Raw genomic sequence first — 22,686 nt, 5'->3', positions numbered from 1 at the left:
TTCCAGCCTCGCTTACATCAGTGATGGCGTTCAGAGCTGTGTCAGCGCCAATGCTGAGGTCTGAACCCGGCACATTGTTGGAGACAGTGGCTGGCACCATGACCATGGGCACACAGAACTCGTCATATTTCCCACGGGCTTCTAACAATTCCATGAGTCCCAGGTAGGCCTGCAGGGCAGAGCCAGAGCCAGGGGTTTTAGTTACGAGATGGTGCTGATAAAGCAGACTGACAGTCAGGGAGGAGGAGACATGAAAGGATGCCAAGGGGAGAGCCAAGTCTATCACAACGGACAGCAGCGTGAAACAGACAGGTACCACTCCAGACATACACACACAGTGTTCCTACACACGTGTGCATACACGCGCACAGGCACACACACACACACACACAAACTCAATTGAACACACTCTTACATACACATATATAGAAAGCTGGTGAGCCTAGTGCACAGGTGTGCGTGAAATGACGTGTGACTTAATGTGCATTCTGTGTTTTCCAGTGGGACCAAATTATCACTTATCTTTTAAGTTTCAGACCGTTGGTTCACTATTCATTTGAATGTTTTGAATGCCTCAACTAAAGGATCTATTCTAGGTTTTGAACTGAAATCAAAAACTGAACAATGAACCAACTGTTTTTTTCGAATTCTTAAATTGAACGGATTATTCATTTACTTATGCACTTGATGCAACAACAAGTACCAAATAATGTGCATGGCTATGCATTAAAGCAGGTGGGTACGAGCCAACGCTACAAAGAAGCAGATTGATGGAAAGGGTTGGCAAAATCAACATAACAATGTTTTCTATGATGAACTCACACAATAAGCATTACAAAGTTATATATTAGCTATATATACATATTAATACTTTACATCTACAGTATAATACATGTGAATGATTCATTTGAATCATGAATTTAATTACAAATACAGAGTACCAGTCGAAAGTTTGGACACACCTACTCATTCAAGGGTTTTTCTTGATTTTTTATTATTTTCTACATCGTTGTAGAATAGTGAAGACATCAAAACTATGAAATAACACATATAGAATCATGTAGTAACCAAAAAAAATCTAAATATAGTCACCCTTTGTATTGAAGGCAGCTTTGCACACCCTTGGCATTCTCTCAATCAGCTTCACGAGGAATGCTTTTCCAGCAGTCTTGATGTAGTTCCCACATATGCTGAGCACTTGTTGGCTGCTTTTCATTCACTCTATGGTCCAATTTATCCCAAACCATCTCAATTGGGTTTAGGTCAGGTGATTGTGAAGGCCAAGTAATCTGATGCAGCACTCCATATCTCTCATTCTTGGTCAAATTTCCCTTACACAGTATGGAGGTATGTTGGGTCATTGTCCTGTTGAAATACAAATGATAGCGCAAACCAGATGGGATAACCAGATGGGATGGCGTATCGCTGCAGAATGCTGTGGTAGCAATGCTGGTTAAGTGTGCCTTGAATTCTAAATAAATCACTGACAGTGTCACCAGCAATGCACCCCCACACCATCACACCTCCTCCTCCATGCTTCACGGTGGGAACCACACATGCGGAGATCATCCGTTCACCTACTCTGCGTCTCACAAAGACACTGCGGCTGGAACCAAAAATCTCCAATTTGGACTCATCAGACCAAAGGACAGAATTCCACTGGTCTAATGTCAATTGCTTGTGCTTCTTGGCCCAAGCATGTCTCTTCTTCTTGTTGGTGTCCTTTAGTAGTGGTTTCTTTGCAGCAATTCGACCATGAAAGCCTGATTCACGCAGTCTCCTCTAAACAGCTGATGCTGAGATGTGTCTGTTACTTAAACTCTGTGAAGCATTTATTTGGGCTGCAATCTGAGGTGCATGTCAAGTAACTCTAATAAATTTTCCCTCTGCAGCAAAGGTAACTCTGGGTATTCCTTTCCTATGGCGGTCCTCATGAGAGCCAGTTTCCTCATAGCGCTTGGTGGTTTTTGCAACTGCACTTGAAGAAACTTTAAAAGTTCTTGAAATGTTCCACATTGACTGACCTTGATGTCTTAAAGTAATGATGGACTGTCGTTTCTCTTTGCTTATTTGAGCTGTTCTTTCCATAATATGGACTTGGTCTTTTACCAAATAGGATATCTTCTATATACCACCCCTACCTTGTCACAACACAACTGATTGGCTCAAACACATTAAGGAAAGAAATTCCACAAATTTACTTTTAACAAGGCACATCGGTTAATTGAAACGCATTCCTGGTGACTACCTCATGAAGCTGGTTGAGAGAATGCCAAGAGTATGCAAAGCTGTTATCAAGGCAAAGGGTGGCTACTTTGAATAATCTCAAATGTAAAATATATTTTGATTTGTTTAACACTTTTTTGGTTACTACATGATTCCATATGTGATATTTCATAGTTTTGATGTCTTCACGATTATTCTACAACGTAGAAAATAATGCAAATAAAGAAACTCTTGAATGAGTAGGTGTGTCCAAACTTTTGACTGGTACTGTATATATTGTAAAATACATGAAAAATGTGTAAAAAAATCAAATCTAACACAAAGCTCGAAATTCATGAAATAATAATATCTACTATATAGTAAAAACAACAGGCGTCAACATACCTCGAATCCTCCGATAACTAACAATGCATTTATGTTATGTGCTCGCATCTGCTCAGCAATTTTTTCAACATGCTTTGCAGGGAGAGTTCTGAAAAAAGAAAATAGGATAAAGCAACAGAAGAGTTAGACAGTTTTACATTTAGTGTGTGGGGTGGGGAGGAGACCCTACCTGTGTACTGTAAAAAATAATTGCACTTCAGCATGGTTTTGAGGCACAGTCGATGCCACCCTGGGCTACGGGCCTGAAGGTCGAGGGTTCACTGACCACCACAGTCGAGTTCACATTTCCTGCCCGTCTCATTACACTACGATCAGAGCTGGCTGCAGACAATAATCAGCTAGGGGGAATCAGTTTTTCTACATTTTGATGCTATATTTATAATTATATAAAATAAATGCAATGATTTTCCACCAGCGGGTTTCTGTGCCAATGCACCACACACAACCAATAAGCAACGCATAACTGCATACCGATTACCGACTCTAAGCGCTTCATCACGGTTTGTATTTTCAACACCACAATCAAATGCAGTATGACAATCTCGACTTACAGAAAATACATCCCTCTCTACTCAGTATCAAAAGCTTGGCAAACTCTGAATGTTATTAAACTTTCTGGTGTTTTGTGACAGATGTTTCTTTCCATTCACCGAATGGCCCGGTGTGCCGTTTGGATGCTGAAATGATATTAGAATGGAGTCGAATGTGAACCGGTAGTCTACAGGAGACTTTTGAAGTAGCCTCATCAGCTTGAAACATTATGACTGGTTGCGTTTATGCCACACAAAAAAAAAGGTCATACATTTTAAAAGTTAAAGATGTACTATGCAGAAATCGCTCAGCCGTTTCCTGGTTGCTAAAATTGTAATAGTTTGTCTAATTTCAGTTTGTGACATGTGTATGGCCTAAACAAGATCAATACGGGAGCTTTTTGAGCTGTGTGTCTCATGTGTTTACTGTTCTTTCATGCGCAATGACGCACCAGCCTCTCTGCTGCCTATCAGCTACTCTTCTATGTTTTTCTTGTGGATTCATATTGAACATTTGTGCAGATTTGAATGACTTTCTATGTGATATGACTGCTAGTTAACCTATTGCAGATCTGGACAAACGATCCACCTACCGCTATTGTCACTAAGCATAGAGGGCAGCGTACAGAAAAGCGCAGCACATAAGGGAAGTACCAAAACACCTTGATAGGGGAAATTTGGCTATACGGAAGAAATTATATAGCTTCTCTAAATGCTGTATTATAAACTATTATAACATTATAATCAAGTGAGTGATATTATATCAAATAAGTTTGCATTTGGGATGGAGACGTTACCGTTTTGTTCCCAACAGAGATCCACCTTGCCCTGTCCATCCTCCGACATCTGCCCATTTGATCTCTTTTATCTGAAGGGACAAAAACACAATCAAAACAAACCAAATCACATTGTATTGGTCACATCCACGTTTAGCAGATGGTGTTGCTGGATGTAGCGAAATGCTTGAGAAAATATTGGAGCCTACTGTAACTTGTATTGGTTGCCCTTACAGTTGCTTGCGAAAGTATTCACCCCCTTGGCATTCTTCCTATTTTGTTGCCTTACAACCTGGAATTAACATGGATTTTTGGAGGTGTTGTATTGATTTACACAACATGCCTACCACTATTTGTTGTTTGTGAAACAAACAAGAAATAAGACAACAAAACGGAAAACTTGAGCGTGCATAACTATTCACCCCCCAAAGTCAATACTTTGTAGAGCCACCTTTTGCAGCAATTACAGCTACAAGTCTCTTGGGGTATGTCTCTATAAGCTTGGCACATCTAGCCACTGGGATTTTTGCCCATTCTTCTTTCAAGTTGGATGGGTTCTGCTAGAGTACAGCAATCTTTAAGTCATCCCACAGATTCTCAATTGGATTGAGGTCTGGGCTTTCACTAGGCCATTCCAAGACATTTAAATGTTTCCCCTTAAACCACTCGAGTCTTGCTTTATCAGTATGCTTAGGGTCATTGTCCTGCTGGAAGGTGAACCTCTGTCCCAGTCTCAAATCTCTGGAAGACAAACAGGTTTCCCTCAAGTATTTCCCTGTATTTAGCTAAATTCCTCCTTGCTGAGCGGCCTTTCAGGTTATGTCGATATAGGACTTGTTTTTACTGTGGATATAGATACTTTTGTACCCGTTTCCTCCAGTATCTTCACAAGGTTCTTTGCTGTTGTTCTGGGATTGATTTGCACTTTTCGCACCAAAGTATGTTCATCTCTTGGAGACAGAACGCGTCTCCTTCCTGAGCAGTATGAAATCATGTGAAATAATCTGTCTGTAAACAATTGTTGGGAAAATTACTTGTGTCATGCATAAAGTAGATGTCCTAACCGACTTGTCAAAACTATAGTTCGTTAACAAGAAATTTGTGGAGTGGTTGAAAAAAAAAGTTTTAATGACTCCAACATTAGTGTATGCAAACTTCCGACTTCAACTGTAGCTGCACATAACCCTCTCTAAGAAACCTGTGCATAGCTGTCTAAGAGACCTAGGACGGGATTCTAAACTCACCAGTGATTATTGTCAAATACAGCTATCTAGGGACTACTGGGCAGGTGCTTCAAATCCATGTACTGAACTGTTTGTGTTACCGCAGTGACTTAGAATTTCTAGTTCAGTACCAGTAGCGAAAGACCAGTAGAACTAGATTTACAAGATACATCATGGTCTTTCATTGGAATGAATCCCCTTTTATAAATGAATGGCACAGGGGGACAATAACAAAACAAGCCTACTCCAGTGAAGTATTTGTATTACGCGTCAGCCATGTCACGTGGCCCCCTGTTGGTGCAGAGTGGTACTGCTCTTACCTGGGAGGGGAAGTGACATCATTGACCAAGTAATTGATTTACACTAATCTGGTCAGATTATCCTACTGCTTGTACTACCTATCAATCACCTCAACATTAACGGCCATGGAGTCAGTGGACAGCTAAAGGTGACATGGCTGTTCAACTGTCAGCTAGACTGTCGGCTAGACAGCCATCTTTTCTCTTTTTGTTTTTTTCTTCATTCATGTCCATATTTTATCTGCCCATTTCATACCAAAATGGTACATAACAGAGATATGAGCGATCCTGTGGCGGCAAAGCGTGTTTGTTTGCAGTCAAACTAATCTAGAGTACATTATTGTAAGTGAATCTCTGAGTCTGTGTGGCATCTTCTAATCCAAATTATAGGTGTTATAAATTGTTAGAAGAACATAAGAATACAACTCGTTTTGTCTGTTTATGATTACCTGTCCCTTGTAGAATCCCTCGAAGCCATCGTTGACAGCGAACATCTTGTGTCCCTCAGAGATGCCCACCCTGACGGCAGAGCGGACAGCAGCGTTCATGCCCGCTGCGGGGGCTCCCACATTCAGCACAGCAATGTTGAAGTTACTCTGCAGGGAAAAGGGGAACAGGATACACCATTACCAAAACTGTCAACTGAAAATATATATATATATTTAACTTTTAAGCAGGGGGTTACAGAGCTAGGTTGGGAAGGGGGAAAGGGGCAACAGAGCTGGGCAGGTTAGATAATTGCTTTCTGGCCCTATGCACACATGTTAAGGCTAGGTCATAGGCATACCCCCTGCTAGCTCAGACAGAGATAGACCACGCTGACACATTAGAAACATGTTAGAAGAGGCAACACTGATGAAAAACATTCTCAACACTGGAAAATGGACTTGGAGTGTAAGTCGTGTGCAAAATAAACATCCTTCCTGTTATAGATTTTACAGGAATATGGGGAGGGGAAACTTGAGCAAACAATGTTGACTTTCTGTCACCATGCAGGACTCATGACCTGTGATTGACTTACATGTGGGAGTTCTGATTCTAGTTTACGGTGAGCCAGGAGCTTGTATGTCTTCAGATTGTTTTCAAAACTCCTGCAATCAGACAAAAAAAGGAAAGATGTCTTACAATATAGATATTACACAAATACTAAGGAACAGAAATCCACTTAGGCACGTTAGCACAAAGTGAGACCAAAATGACTGATAGAATAGGGCCCTACAGCCCGGTTCAATTGATCCTAGCATTCTGTTAATAAGTGGAGCCGGGAGTGATTCATGACCATGTGACCAGGAACACCTCTAGGTTCGGCAGTAGTTTCAGGTTATAACTAGGGTCCAGAGTGTTTCCTAGCCAGATCAGGTGGTCAGGAAAATCTCCTGTCCCTAATAATAACAAGTTCCTCAACATTAACCCACTACTTTTATACTGTAAATGGGTAAGCATTGTCCTAACTGGTGAAGAGGATGTCCCTCAGTGAACTCCAATCATTCCAAACTGGGTGACCCTGACATAATATAGTGATCTAATTTACTGCCTGACCAGGTCCTTTCATGCTGGCTGCTGCTCTCTCTGTGTATGTATGTGTGTGTGTGTGTCAGTGGCCCAGTAGGTCACGTGTCAAGAGGCCTACTAACATCAGCACGAGAAACGGGTCACTGTCCCTAATATTTCACACTGGGTTGGTGGTTGTGGCTGTGGCTGTAGCTGTACAAAGCCACTACAGTGGTTGGTGACGTGGCTGTACCTGCCGCGCAGCTTCACAGCCTCTTCAAACTTCTTCTCATCCATGGCTTTCTGCACCTCTTGAGTCTGGTGAACCAAAGCAGATTCATATTTGCATGCAAATTAGCAGACGCTTTTATTCCGAGTGACTTATACATTTTTCTAATGTGTATGTGATTCCTGCCTTAGTAGGACATCAAGTCGATGCAATCTAAAGGTAGGTATCTAGGTAAGATCCGAAGGGTTTGCAGTGCAGTCATTGAGAGCTGCTCTGTGAAAGCAACCGGCAGCCACATGCCTTGGATAGCGATTAACCAAAAAACACCTCGCTCAGAGAACAAAACAACATTCATCATTCACCCACTTGATGCACTTATATTTCCCATCAGGCAATTCTCTCATTCCTCCATGTGTGTTTGTGAGTGTGAGGTGCGTGTGCACACGAGTAGCAAGCTGCCTTGTCCTGGCTACAGTACTCTTGTCTACCTACCATCTGTACACACTCCATGAGAGGCAGTCTCACCGCCTGGTTTCCACACAGAGAGACCACACAGGCCGGTGTATTAGCTGTAGTCTCCAACAGGGCAATGACAGCCTCCACACCCATACGACTGGCCTGGAGAGAACACACAGCCACACATAATAAAGATAGGAAAGATGCCACAGCAAGAAACATTTCTCCAGAGCAATGTACAATACACTGAGTGCATGTTAGTACATGTTCAGAATGTGATCCCTGTTGGAATTCAACCCAAGACATTGGCACTGCTAGGGTAATGCTCTTAGCAACCGAGCCAAACGGGACCACATTAAACATATACTGACATTTCTTCCTCTTTGCCTGAGCTCACACAGGGATTATCGCCGTCCCTCTCTCTGTTTCCCTCACTCTCCCTCTTGTTTTCATGCTCTCTTGCTTCCTCTTTTCATTTGTTGTATTTCAGAGGATGTAGGCAAACTGGAAGAGCTTGTCAGCCCTGGATTTCTCCCACTCTCTATGATAGACCAGTACGCCGAGATCAACACATGTGCCATGTCCTCAAATCTGTTAATGTGCTTAGCCTAAAAGCAGCAGTTGTTTCCTCCCCAGGCCTAGTGAGTGCATGTCTTCCACACGATTAATCTCGTGGGACTGCTGTACACTACTAGCCTGGTCCCGGGTCTGTTTGTATTGCCCTGTCAGCTTTTATGGTCATTTTGTCACGCCAAGCATGGGAGTTGGCAAAACTGCACAAACATATCTGGGACCAGGCTAGTACACGATTGCAGATGTGGGGTAACGGCCAGGAATGTGGTCAGAATACCTACCAGGATACGGTCGAAGGCAGAGGGGGTTCCTCCTCTCTGGACGTGGCCCAGGATTGTCACACGGGTGTCAAACCCCAGGCATCTGACAACAAGCTGGGACAACAGGAACCATGTTTTAGCTAGATTGAGGTGGTTTTAGCGGCACTCTTTTAAAGTCTGTCTTATAGTAATGGCATAGGAGTAATGGTCATGCGATACACTCATGCAAATGTTAGCTCTAATACTAGGCTAAATACTGAAATGTTAGCTCTAATACTAGGCTAAATACTGAAATGTTAGCTCTAATACTAGGCTAAATACTGAAATGTTAGCTCTAATACTAGGCTAAATACTGAAATGTTAGCTCTAATACTAGGCTAAATACTGAAATGTTAGCTCTAATACTAGGCTAAATACTGAAATGTTAGCTCTAATACTAGGCTAAATACTGAAGCAAGTAGTGTTGTATCTTTACGTACTGCAAGTAAACCATCAGATATTATTTGACCTAATATATTCTAGACATACACATTTGTACTAAACACGGAGAAAATACTCCCACAAGCTGAAGAGTTGAGCAAAGGGAAAACACAATGCACATGCAACCCATCCTCCGTATTCCAGTCATGTTTGTGGGGTCTTTACAAGACGCACAGATCCCAAGCTTAAAAAAGGGTTGACTTTCAAAATGTGACACAAATAAATAAATAAGACATTCAAGCACACGCTGGATTAAATGCTTTGCCTCAATTCCTGAGGGCCTAGAATGAAATGGTAATATGCTGTGTCATATTGTGCTCAGATTATAAAAGGACTTAATTTTCAAAATGATTAACCATGCAACTCAATTAGTTTCCATTTATAGTGTATTTGACAGCGGAAGTACTGATGTGTTTTGTACAAAATGTACCTCTTTTACACCGCGTTCCATAGGCCTGGCTAGACATGTACAGTAGGTTAATCAAACGTATCTGCTAAAGCTGTCACACAGCAAATTAAGAAGGTAGAGGGGAAAAAGCAGGTTATCAGCTGTAAAGTCAGTTTGAGGCCACTCAGGAAGCAGTCTTACCGCAGGGTGTGTGTGTGTGTGTGTGCGCGTCAGAGCATTCAAACCAGAGTGCACAGTCAGCGAGTGAAGCCACACCAAGGGCAGCACGGTAGCGATAGAGGCCTAGCAGGAGCTGTCTGCTATAGGTCTGAGTTGCTGTACTTACATCCTTGACATGGTCTGTCGTTATGGGCTTGTTGTTACAATCAATTGCCCCCTCGGCTACTATTATGATATTCAGCCTTTTCATTCCTGCCCGGTTCTATATGAGGGAGGGGGGTGGAAGACACATGACAGAAACTAAAACAGAGGTTTGGCATGGGCTCGCAAAAGACGGAGGGCCCGACAGTGAAAACATTGTCCATGGACCAGAGAGCAAGTGTTGATTCTTGGCGGTTTATTAACCAAAAAATGCTCACAATCTCTTTGTTGGAACATGTCCTTAATATCACATCATTTACTAACTTGGTGTCGACACATAATACTCTGCTCGTTTGCCAGTGGACTATTTTGACACTGTTGGGCCTACGTACTTTTGGTTTTGGCCCTGTAACACGCTAAGGTACTCACGTCCTTGACAACACTACCGGTTATAGCTTTCCCATGTCTGTCAATGGCTCCCTCAGCCACTATGATTATGTTCAACCTTGAACCCCTGGAGCGAGTCTGGACCATAACATTTAATTTCCAAACAGAAAACAGCATATAACACACAGGTAAATGACCGTGACATGACCAAATAACTGCAGATCAGATCGTATCGCAATGTTAGCTTCATGTGACATTGAACTAAACTTGTTCCCATTCTTGGTAAGGTAACTTCATTTTATTCTAAAAGTAATCATTTATTGTAAATTGTTCAATATAAACAACAACGAAACAGAGTAAACTGGATAGTGAACGAGCATGAATTATTACAGTGAGAAGTGTTGTGAGGTTAAAGGATTGCTGAGTTAATACGTTACCGCAGATAGCTTCTGACACATCTTCTCCTCCCAGCCGTCCTCAGGGGGCATCTCAGGAATCAGCACCCAGTCAGCACCACACGCCAGGGCACTCACTAAAGCCAGGTATCTGGAGACGCACACACAGACACACAAAGACGCACACACAAGTCAGACAACAGCACCCATCGGCCCCACAGGACGGATCTGAACTCACACACAAGGTCACACACATAAGGTGTGTTAGCATATCAGTTTTTAAATAAGTTTAAAAGTCTGTGTCTGTCTTACCCACAATGCCTGCCCATGACCTCCAGCACAAATGTCCTCTGGTGGCTGAAAGAGAGATGAGCGAGTGAGAAGATGACATTTGAGAGAATCATATGCTCACAGACAAAGTAAAAACGCAGACAACATTTGCTAAAGCTACTATTGCTAACCTCTGTGCGGTGGTCATGATTGCATCAACCACCTCTATGATCCTGTGCAGGGCAGAGTCCGTCCCGATTGTCATGTCGGTGCCACAGAAGTCGTTGTCGATAGACCCCACCATCCCGACGATGTGCAGGGCTGAATACTTCTGGACAGCATCTTCATCAATCAACCCTGTGGCAAAGTTTAAGAACAATGCAATTATATACTTTTGTGACTAAGATTGAAATAAAGGAAAGCAATTTATTCCAAGATCCCTGACTCTTCAATGTGAGGTGGGATTAGCCATAACTTCTAAGCAGAAAGGTTAACTTGACATTGGAGCTTCATTCTAAGTTAGGATACGAAACATCCAACACGGGTACACAATGAGAAACTACGACCAATTCATTCTCAAATAAAAACCTTCTTTGTCTTCCCGGACAAATCCTTTCAGATGAAAAACATTTGGGGATTTATTATCCTGTTCTAGCAGCAAGCTCACAATGGATTACCTCATGTGCAAATACACTTTTAAGACTGTTCAGCTTACCACAATACCACTCTTGACATTTCCACTTCTTTTCAGTGTCAATATGTCACCCTGTCAGTATGACCTCTCTCTTTTACAGCCCCATACCTTTCTCTAAGCTCTCTTTCAATGACCCCTACATCATGCTCCTGTCTGTCCCCGCAGCAAACAAACCCTTCTGCAGTACTTTTCTCTCTGCAATCCCTTTCTCTCGTACTTCTCTCCTGTCCCCGCTTGAAGTGCCAGTCCCCACCTTGCAATCTTTCCAAATCTTCGATCCCTAACCCCTTTCCTGTCCCCGGTAGAAACAAAACCAGCCCCATTCCCCACCCTGCTGGACCAGTTCCTCCAGCAGTCCGCTCCACTCCTCTCTGAAGAGGTTGGCCCCAGTGAGGCTGCCGTCCCCTCCGATCACACACAGGTTGGTGATGCCACGCTGCACGAGGTTGTGGGCTGCCTTCAGACGCCCCTCGTGGGACCGGAACTCCTTGCACCGGGCACTGCCAATGACAGTGCCACCCTGGCATGGTGGCATTACACAAACATTGAAGTGGATGTAAAATACAGCCCAGATGCAAGATGCCTACTCACACCAATCAATTATAGCTCTGTCTATGTCTACTGGTTTTGTAAATAGGCTACTGTGATTCAGTGTGTGGTCATCTATTTCTGTCCTACATGGATGGTACAGTACTCACCATTTGTAACATGCTGGAGACACTTTCCCATGATGCCTCCTTTATGTTCTCTTCTCCGCCATCTACCATACCCTGATATCCCTGTAGATACAACACAGATGTCACAAAGTACACACGCACACGCACGCACAGGCACGCACACTTCCTAGGCTTAACAACCCCCCACTATTTCAAATATATAAAAGCCTCCTTCATTTTTTTACTTGTAAAACTTCCACTGTCAAGTTGTCAACTTGACTTTGAACTTATACTGTCCTACAAGAGTTGCTGAATTTCCTGTTCACCCTCACAGGTGAGTTGAAATGATACAATGCACCAACTTTGTACCCCTCAAATAATTATGCAAATGTAACAACAACCAGAGCGTAGGCCTACTGACAGGAAACGATACACATGTAATAACTTTGCTTAGGCCTACTGACAGGAAACGATACACATGTAATAACTTTGCTTAGGCCTACTGACAGGAAACAATACACATGTAATAACTTTGCTTAGGCCTACTGACAGGAAACGATACACATGTAATAACTTTGCTTAGGCCTACTGACAGGAAACGATACACATGTAATAACTTTGCTTAGGCTACTCCAAATGGCACAAACATAATTTTGCCATTCAATGTTAATCTGAGTGAATATACTTTGAGGCGGACTGGTGCTACCAAATGAAAAAACTCCAGGCTGCACAGACTACCAATGCTTATAGGAGCATAGCCTATGCAACCAGAATGGTCGCAATTTAAACCAAAGAGCTATAAAACAAATATGTCCTACTGTGTATCAGGTCTTTGGCTTTCACATCCTGTTTAAACGGACACGGAAGCCAAACAGATGACCTGAGCAGACCCGAAAGGGAACACACATGTGATCTGTCGACTAATGCCTTTAGTCGTTGATATAAACGTATAGGCCACCATGTACACAAATTACAGAATGAGCAGGCATTTTAGGCCCTGGCCTGCCCAGGAAGTCAGCTGCATAGAGGCTTAACATATCCTAATTCATTCAACATATGTATCATCATTAGACCCGAGGCGTAAGCGAAACCAGGCCCATTTGTCAGCGTGTAGGCTATATGTGAAATAGATGGTCTGGTTCCATCCAGACGTTAGAATATGCAACACACACATTGCCATGTACTGTAGCCTACTGTAGGCATGTATCCTTGTGTTTGTAATTCAGCTTCCACATGATGGACGCAAGAGCTGGTCAAATGTTGGGCGGTAGCCTCTAATCGGCTAATTTTGAGAAGATTCCAAATGTTGATCAGTCATCCTATATTTGTCTACATACAAAACCACCCTGGATGGAAGGAACATACTCAGCTCAGTAAGGTGTTTACAAAGTGTTTTGTCCCGGGAATAAAACTCAAGATAGGATAGTCCCACCTGTTGACGTATCCTTGGGTAAGGAAGGATTTTTATTGTTTCTAAAGTAGTGCTGTGTGTACAGAGTGTCTAGACTCACCTCGCGAATGAAGTAAACTTTGGCTCCCACATAGATTCCCATTCGAACGACTGCCCGGACAGCAGCATTCATTCCTGGTCAACAGAAAACTCACTTGAATAAGGCATTTTTAAATAACAACATTTGAATACTGCTTAAGACTCCTGTAGCGATGGGTCCTACATCGTCTAATTAAATCAACAAGAGAACATATGGCCAAAGCACATGAGTCCTGTGCATACACTTATGAGCGTAAGTGGTGAATAGCTCAACATGTAATGTCATGCCCCCTTTCAGGCCGAAGTCTGAATCCTTTATCACCATAAGAAAGAGCCTCGCTTCCAAAAAATACCAACACTGTGCAGTCCGCTTCCAGTTGCCTTGGGGAGAATTGTAAAGATGGTGTTCTGTGCCTACAATTCTAATGTCAGGTTAACCTACTGTAACTTCTTAGACAGTAGGAATAATGATTTGTGTGCTTTAGACCAGGCAGATCCATGGAACTTGGCTGACGAGGCCAAGGCGTTTATAAACAATCTGATAAACGTTTGGTTTCACAGTGTAATAGTTGCTAGGCTAAGCTGTTACTAAGCAACACACTTCTGAGATTGACCATCAGGAGGATATGAAAGAAAGCAAGAAAGCAGGGGAGAAAAAAAAGAATAAGAACTGGCACAGACTTCTCTAAATGAACCTCATAGGGCCGAGCCTACATTGAGTGTGTTATAAAAGCTATTACATAATGACAAATCCATAGTTCTTCGTCCATAATCATCATAAAGGGATCATCAGATGCCACTTTACAAGTCAAGTGATCATCGCTGTTCTGTTGGCGTAACTACATGAATATGAATAGCATCGTTATATTCGTATTACCTCTTGTAAACGATCTGATTATGAGTGCGGCAGAGCCAGAGAGAACATATGGCTATTGTGAGCTACAAGTCTGACGGACTCATCCCACAGGGCACAAACAGGTTGAATCAACGTTGTTCCCATGTCATTTCAACAACAACAATAATGTAATGGGATGACGTTGAATCAATGTCCAAAACGGATTTGCAAAAAGTAATCAATGTAAGGGACTGTTTTCTTTTTTTCTCCCAACATTTAATCTAACTCCAATGATATTTTGAAATGTTTTGTTGATTTCACATTAGTTGACAACTCAACCACATTTAAATCAACTGGCATCTGTGCCCAGTGGGACTTCTTCCTGAAGCTGACATTCTTGTTGTTGTTTTCAGTCGGCCTGAATGCTCTCTGATCCTCCAGATGAGTACTACAGCAGTTGTACTTTCTGAGGCCCGAGACTTGTTTGGGGCCAAACAGAGGCTGAGCAGTAAGGCCTGCAGCTACAGTGAACCCTGCAGCGCAGTGAGGCAGACAACATTGCTTTGGCATTATAAAGCCTCCCACAGGGGATCGATCAGTGTACTCCTGGCCATTCCTGGCTGAGTCAAAGGCATCTTGACTGCACTGTAAGACTTTTCAATATAAAAACACTGTAGAATGCACAGTAAAATTCATTATGGGTAAAATACTCACATTTCTGATATTAATTGGAATAAATAACAGAATTTCAGTATTTCTTTACAGTATGCCTAACGTAGATTAAAATGTTCCGTTTCAGGCACAAACCTAATGCTGCCGGGTGAGACGCATAAAGCTCAGATTATTAGCAACAACAACAAAAAATGAAGAAAAAACTAATCACGCAGATAATAATTGTAATGATTAGGCTTCGCTCTACCGTAGCCTCTGGGTACAGTAGCCACCGTGAATAAAGCGCAGACTCGTGACTGTTAGGTTTGCACCATTAATACAGAGCAAATGGCTTGTTTCTTGCCCAAACAGTTAAATTATATATTTTTTTATTCTATATATTTTTTTATTGAATATTCGAAACATACAATATACTTGCAGTGAAGCCGCTCAACAACTACATCATACCAGTTATCCAACAGATTCCCATTCAGAGCGACACACAGAACCATCCAAGGTCAATGCCCTGCTCAAGGGCACGTTGACCAATCTACCACCAGGCCTAAAAACGTGAACCCGAACCCTCCAAGATCCCCCCCACAGTTCCCCAATAGCTGTCCCTCAACCATTCGAGACCCCTCCCACAGTCCCCCAAGAAGAAAAATTAAAAATAAAATTAATTCCATTCCCCACCCAATGCACCAACAACCAGGAGAATTAACTAAAGAGAAAAAAGGAAAAGACAGAAGAAAACAACAATGCAAAAAAAGAATAAAACAAAATAATACATTTTTAAAAAATGACATCAATGACAACTAAAATCATAACAGCAATGCCAACTGTAGGCTATACTCAGCCTTGTCTCAGGATGGTAAGTTGGTGGTTGAAGATATCCCTCTAGTGGTGTGGGGGCTGTGCTTTGGCAAAGTGGGTGGGGTTATATCCTTCCTGTTTGGCCCTGTCCGGGGGTGTCCTTGGATGGGGCCACAGTGTCTCCTGACCCCTCCTGTCTCAGCCTCCAGTATTTATGCTGCAGTAGTTTATGTGTCGGGGGGCTGGGGTCAGTTTGTTATATCTGGAGTACTTCTCCTGTCCTATTCGGTGTCCTGTGTGAAAGTGTGCATTCTCTAATTCTCTCCTTCTCTCTTTCTTTCTCTCTCTCGGAGGACCTGAGCCCTAGGACCATGCCCCAGGACTACCTGACATGATGACTCCTTGCTGTCCCCAGTCCACCTGGCCGTGCTGCTGCTCCAGTTTCAACTGACCTGAGCCCTAGGACCATGCCCCAGGACTACCTGACATGATGACTCCTTGCTGTCCCCAGTCCACCTGACCGTGCTGCTGCTCCAGTTTCAACTTCTTGGCCATGTTCTGTTATAATCTCCACCCGGCACAGCCAGAAGAGGACTGGCCACCCCACATAGCCTGGTTCCTCTCTAGGTTTCTTCCTAGGTTTTGGCCTTTCTAGGGAGTTTTTCCTAGCCACCGTGCTTCTACACCTGCATTGCTTGCTGTTTGGGGTTTTAGGCTGGGTTTCTGTACAGCACTTTGAGATATCAGCTGATGTACGAAGGGCTATATAAATACATTTGATTTGATTTTGATTTGAACTGAATAGGTTTGTGTGCATGTCTGGCACTATTACATGTATGTGTGTGTTCTTGTATGTGTTTATTTGAATGAGAGAGTGTGTATATGCATGTGTACAAACACCTACACGGCATCAGCCTCAGGCAAACTGGCATTAGTTGCATCAGTGTCATTCAAATGTACTTTTTATTATGTTTTATTTGGACTTTTTTGTTTTTAAACGTTCATCTTTGACCATCATTCTATCTCCCACACAGCAACTCCACTCCAACTTGTCTCCAATTCCACAAACCAACCCTCAGCTTCCCTCAGCCCATCCCATCTATCTCTGATGGCCACCCACTTTGGGTTTCTACGCAACACATATCTTTCAACTATGCTGTGATGTTTAATGTACAATTTCAATCTATCTAATCGAATAGAATCCACAGATTGTGAGTTGAAGATAAATACTTTTTCTAAGCGTATTAGTATATTAGTAATTGACTGACCCGGTCTCTCCAGATCTCCTAACAGTACTATTTATAGGGTCAATTTTAGATCAATGCTATGCATTTTCAGCCATTCCTGAACCTGAGATCAGAAACAGGCTACCTGAGGGCAATACCAAAATAAATGGTCTATTGATTCTGTATCCTCACAACAAAATCTGCAGAGCTTTAATGATTTTATGCCCCAAATATTCAACATTTTGTTGGTGTCAAGGATTCTATATAATCATTTTAGCTGAAAAGCATGAAGTCTTTTATCTTGTGTTGTTTTTTTAAATATAAACTCACACACCCTGTACCATGGAATCCCAATCCCAACCATCAAAAAACTCTTCCCAACTATTTTGCAATCTGTATGGCACAGTTGTCAACATCCTGGTCCTCAAATGAAACTGGTATACTTTCCTATTTATGCTATTTTTATTCCTCCGACAATTTTGATCCTTTATATTGGGCAGACAGACCAGTTCCCTAAGAAGATATTACCCATATTACCAGCTGTCACACCCTGACCTGAGTATTCTTTGTTTTCTTTATTGTTTTGGTTAGGTCAGGGTGTAACATGGGTGATGTGTGTGTTTTTTGTACTGTCTAGGGGTTTTGTAGGTTTATGGGGTTGTTGACCATCTTAGTGTTTATATATGTCTATGGTTGCCTAGATTGGTTCTCAATTAGAGGCAGGTGTTTATCGTTGTCTCTGATTGGGCACCATATTTAGGCAGCCATCTTCTTTGGGTATTTTGTGGGTTATTGTCTATGTCTAGTTGCCTGTGGCTGCACTAGTATTATGATAGCGTCATGGGCGGTTTGTATAGTTTGTTAAGTGTTCTTGGTCTTCATTAAAAGTATGTATTCATACTTGGTCTTCTCACTACGACGAACGTGACAGAATAACCCACCTTAAAAGGACCAAGCAGCGTGATTGGGAGGAACAGCGCTTAATGGAGAGATGGACCCGAAATAATTATGAATGGGTAACAACCTGGGAGGAGATTGAGTTGGTCGATCGATCCAGGGAGAGTGCCAGAGCCTGCATGGGATTCTTTGGAACAGTGCGAGGAGGGATACAGGAGAATGGAGGAACGGCGACGATATAAGGGTACACGGCTAGCACGGAAGCCAGAGAGGCAGCCCCAATAATTTTGGGGGGTTTTGGGGGAGGCACACGAGGAGATTGGCTAAGTCAGGTAGGAGACCTGAGCCAACTCCTCGTGCTTACTGTGGGGAGCGTGTAACTGGTCAGGCACCGTGTTATGCAGAGATGCGCTCGGTGTCTCCAGTGCGCATATCTAGCCCGGTGCGCTATATTCCTGCTCCTCGCATTGGCTAGGTTAGAATGAGCATCCAGCCAGGACGGGTTGTGTCAGCTTTACACTCCAGACCTCCAGTACGCCTCCACAGCCCAGTACGTGCTGTGCCTGCTCCCCGCACTCGCCCTGAGGTGCGTGTCTCCAGCCCGGTACCACCAGTGCCGGCACCACGCACCAGGCCTATAGTGCACCTCGGCAGTCCAGTACGCCCTGAGGTGCATGTCCTCGGCTCAGTACCACCAGTGCCGGCACCACGCACCAGGCCTACAGTGCGCCTCGCCAGTCCAGAGCGTCCGGATACAGTACCCAGTCCAGAGCGTCCGGATACAGTACCCAGTCCAGAGCTTCCGGCGACAGTACCCAGTCCAGAGCGTCCGGCGACAGTACCCAGTCCAGAGCGTCTGGCGACAGTACCCAGTCCAGAGCGTCTGGCGACAGTACCCAGTCCAGAGCGTCTGGCGACAGTACCCAGTCCAGAGCGTCTGGCGACAGTACCCAGTCCAGAGCGTCCGGCGACAGTACCCAGTCCAGAGCGTCCGGCGACAGTACCCAGTCCAGAGCGTCCGGCGACAGTACCCAGTCCAGAGCGTCCGGCGACAGTACCCAGTCCAGAGCGTCCGGCGACAGTACCCAGTCCAGAGCGTCCGGCGACAGTACCCAGTCCAGAGCGTCCGGCGACAGTACCCAGTCCAGAGCGTCCGACGACAGTACCCAGTCCAGAGCGTCCGACGACAGTACCCAGTCCAGAGCGTCCGGCGACAGTACCCAGTCCAGAGCGTCCGGCGACAGTACCCAGTCCAGAGCGTCCGGCGACAGTACCCAGTCCAGAGCGTCCGGCGACAGTACCCAGTCCAGAGCGTCCGGCGACAGTACCCAGTCCAGAGCGTCCGGCGACAGTACCCAGTCCAGAGCGTCCGGCGACAGTACCCAGTCCAGAGCGTCCGGCGACAGTACCCAGTCCAGAGCGTCCGGCGACAGTACCCAGTCCAGAGCGTCCGGCGACAGTACCCAGTCCAGAGCGTCCGGCGACAGTACCCAGTCCAGAGCGTCCGGCGACAGTACCCAGTCCAGAGTGCCTCGGCAGTCCTGAGCGTCCAGGCGACAGTACCCAGTCCAGAGCGTCCGGCGACAGTACCCAGTCCTGAGCGTCCGGCAACAGTCTACAGACCGGAACCTCCCATGACGGGCCGCAGACCGGAACCTCCCATGACGGGCTGCAGTCCAGAACCTACCACGACGGGTCGCAGTCCGGAACCTACCAGTCTGGATCCACCAGAGTCTCCGTGCAGTCCGGATCCGCCAGAGCCTTCAAACGGCCAGGAGCCGCCAGCCGACCAGGAGCTGCCCATGCCGCCTGTCACGCTGGCGATGCTGGAATCTCCCTCCTGTCCGGAGCGGCCAGAGCCGCTCCTCAGTTCAGTGACGCCCTCTACGATGATCTTCAGTCCGGGGCCCGCTGTTTTGCGGCCGGAGTCCGCACCTTTGTGGGGGGGTACTGTCACGCCCTTACCTGAGTATTCTTTGTTTCCTTTATTGTTTTGGTTAGGTCAGGGTGTGACATGGGTGATGTATGTGTTTTTTGTACTGTCTAGTGGTTTTGTAGGTTTATGGGGTTGTTTACCATCTAGGTGTTTATATACGTCTATGGTTGCCTAGATTAATTGAGAACCAGAGGCAGGTGTTTATCGTTGTCTCTGATTGGGAACCATATTTAGGCAGGCTTCTTCTTTGGGTATTTCTTGGGTTATTGTCTGTCTAGTTGCCTGTGTCTGCACTAGTATTATTATAGCTTCACGTTCGGTTTGTTAAGTGTTCTTCGTCTTCATTAAAAGTATGTATTCATTTTACGCTGCGCCTTGGTCTCCTCCATACGACGATCGTGACACCAGCGCATCATTTTTTTCCCTCTCTACACTATTAAAACATGTTTTTACAGTATTATATAGGCATACATTGTAAATCATACTGTAAATGCCAAGGCCATTGGTTTTACAATAGATTCCTTTAAAGAAGTACTGTATTTCAAATGGTACTGTAATTCCACCCCACAGAATACAGTACCTTACCACAGTTTTGGAGTGCCAAAAACCGTTTGACCACTAGTGAGTGCATGGTATTGCTGTTTCTGGCTCATTGACATATTTTGAGGTATGCCTTGTAAGAGGCTACCAATGTCACTGATATGTGGTAGTAGTGCCCCAACAATTCAATGTGTAAAGGGGGCAGATTGGAGTGGCAGCAAGTCTCAAACCTTGAATGGTTGAGTATTTGTCCTTGGTCTGTATTGGAAGTCGTTAAGGTTTCTAGAAGTGGAAGTGGTTCATTCATTTTTGGTATATACTGTATATATAGATTGTTTTATACAATACAGCACTGTTTTTCTTATTGTAAAACATTTTACAGCAACCCTGCTGTGGAGCAAAACTACAGTATTTAACTGGCAACTCTGCCGCTAGTATGATGCTGTACATTTACAGGGACAATTTTTACAGTGATGACCATGTTGTATCCTGCAGTGGGTAAGGGCATTTGGTCATCATTGTAGGGGTGTGTGGGCAAGTGCATTTCAAATAGATACTGCAGTGCAATGTGATGGACCATGTGGAATATAGGTTTCCAACCATGGCTCATAAGTCAATATTGCTGCAGTAGGCCTATAGTAATAAAGTTATATTTTGAGCAAAGGCCTACTGCAGCAATCTTGAAAGCGGTTCTGCTTTCTCTATGATTCAATCAAGTCGTTTGAGCTGATTCCCACTGCTTATTCCTCTTTTGAAAAGCATGTACACTTGCTGAAATAATTACAGTACAGCTGGTATGGCCCTATTTTGACTAAGGCACAAGTCACATTCATGAAGTGACAGTAGGCAGCATACGACAATGGGTTTCCTCTGACGCTGCCTGCAGGTCCTCACGTAGGCAACACACAGGCTAGGGCATCCCTGAAGCTTATAGCAGTCCCATAACTTATTTCAATTACATTCTCGTTCATAATAATCATAATAGTGAACGTCTGCTTTTCAGAGACAGACGTATTACATTTCAAAATGATGAAGATAGCAGCATGAACACTATCGTTTTTAGTGACTTCCTGGTTGGGAGGAGTCGTCGTGAACACTCATCCTCACTAATTCCTTTATCACCCCGATGTTATAATGTGGCATATTACTATGAAGCATACCAGTATTATTAAGGGACAAATGCTACAATACGTGATCACACGAACAGAACGAAACTCCGCAATGCAGTGGCAAGAATTCGAAAAATTAAATCACCTCTCCTCTCTCCACACTTCGACCGGTGTCATCGTTTTTGTTAATGTTGTGGAAAATCAATACAAATCAGATGATTGGCCTGATAATCGAATAGATGTCGAGCTATTTGGCTATGTCGGCATTTGTGTTTCACCTTGACGGGAGCCTGCAGCTAGCCTAGTGGTGAGAAAATGCTCCATATGTGGGTAATCAGAGCTAGCTAACCACCGAAATGCTAAATGCGCCTGTGATATCTGCTACTGTAACATTACTTCAAAGAATTGCTATTTTTATTGAAACATGGTACCAAGGCTAGTTGATTCAATATACGATGTAACAATGTGTTTATTTTCAGTTCAAATTGGTGCTTTTCGCCCTCTACGGGCCTCTCCACTGATACAATGTCATAGCATACAATCTCTTGCGCTGTCATCTGTCACAGTACCTTGAGCATCCCCTCCGCTAGTCAGCACTGCGATGGATTTCCCTGCTCCCGACAGACTCTCAAAGAATCTCTTGCTTTGGTTGTCTGGCTGTGCCATTTTGGCGGCTTTCACTTCTTCTTGTGAATAAATTGGTAGTTATACAGTTATATTTAAAACAGTATAAATTGTGCCGCTGATGGAGGGCTAAAATTGCTGTCCGCCCCCCTTTCCTCTCTTCCTTCCCGTGCCCGCTATTCTCCCACTGCCTGGGTTCCGCATGTACTCTAGTAAGCGATTTGCATAGAGTACAAGTTGGCGATAAATTGACATAATCGTCAGCAAATGAACTTTCGCTTCACGTAGACCTTTCCGTATTTGGACCAATCGGAGACTTGTGGGTGGGCAGATTAGGTGATGGAATGGGAGGTACCTATGAGCAGTACACGAGTAGGCCAACCTGACTGTAAAACCACTGTATGTGGCAGTACATTGAATAGGCCTAATCACATTTTAATGGCTGCTAACATTGAATGCATAAAGGCTGACCATAAAAGACAGGCCACTTCATGAGTTCGGTGCAGTGTATAGGATCTATGTTATTGA

At 43.9% G+C, this 22,686-nt stretch overlaps 1 protein-coding gene across 8 annotated transcripts in view; it reads right to left on the bottom strand.

Moving 5' to 3' along the window:
- pfkpa (phosphofructokinase, platelet a) overlaps positions 1–22,379 on the bottom strand; it is a 28,213-nt gene extending 5,834 nt beyond the window's left edge. For 2 of the 8 annotated variants that reach the window (XM_021620588.2, XM_021620585.2), the window contains exons 1-16: positions 22,104–22,379; positions 13,550–13,623; positions 12,081–12,161; positions 11,713–11,902; positions 10,880–11,045; positions 10,731–10,775; positions 10,461–10,569; positions 10,066–10,161; positions 8,469–8,561; positions 7,651–7,776; positions 7,183–7,247; positions 6,460–6,529; positions 5,888–6,034; positions 3,938–4,008; positions 2,611–2,698; positions 17–169 (exon numbers count right to left, since the gene is read on the bottom strand). In XM_021620588.2, the coding sequence (XP_021476263.1) occupies positions 17–169; positions 2,611–2,698; positions 3,938–4,008; positions 5,888–6,034; positions 6,460–6,529; positions 7,183–7,247; positions 7,651–7,776; positions 8,469–8,561; positions 10,066–10,161; positions 10,461–10,569; positions 10,731–10,775; positions 10,880–11,045; positions 11,713–11,902; positions 12,081–12,161; positions 13,550–13,623; positions 22,104–22,200 (1,671 nt within the window). In that variant the 5' untranslated portion in view covers positions 22,201–22,379. Of the gene's footprint in view, positions 1–16; positions 170–2,610; positions 2,699–3,937; positions 4,009–5,887; positions 6,035–6,459; positions 6,530–7,182; positions 7,248–7,650; positions 7,777–8,468; positions 8,562–9,661; positions 9,758–10,065; positions 10,162–10,460; positions 10,570–10,730; positions 10,776–10,879; positions 11,046–11,712; positions 11,903–12,080; positions 12,162–13,549; positions 13,624–22,103 lie in introns of all 8 variants that reach the window. The other 6 variants (XM_021620590.2, XM_021620587.2, XM_021620591.2 and 3 more) reach the window with 4 other exon arrangements.
- Between the last annotated feature and the right edge of the window lie 307 nt (positions 22,380–22,686).

The sequence above is a fragment of the Oncorhynchus mykiss genome, chromosome 11 (assembly GCF_013265735.2).
Source record: "Oncorhynchus mykiss isolate Arlee chromosome 11, USDA_OmykA_1.1, whole genome shotgun sequence".
In the NCBI taxonomy this organism is placed as follows: Eukaryota; Metazoa; Chordata; class Actinopteri; order Salmoniformes; family Salmonidae; genus Oncorhynchus; species Oncorhynchus mykiss.
The sequence above is the reverse complement of the archived record's forward strand: the minus strand, read 5'-3'. Positions and strand labels throughout refer to the sequence as shown.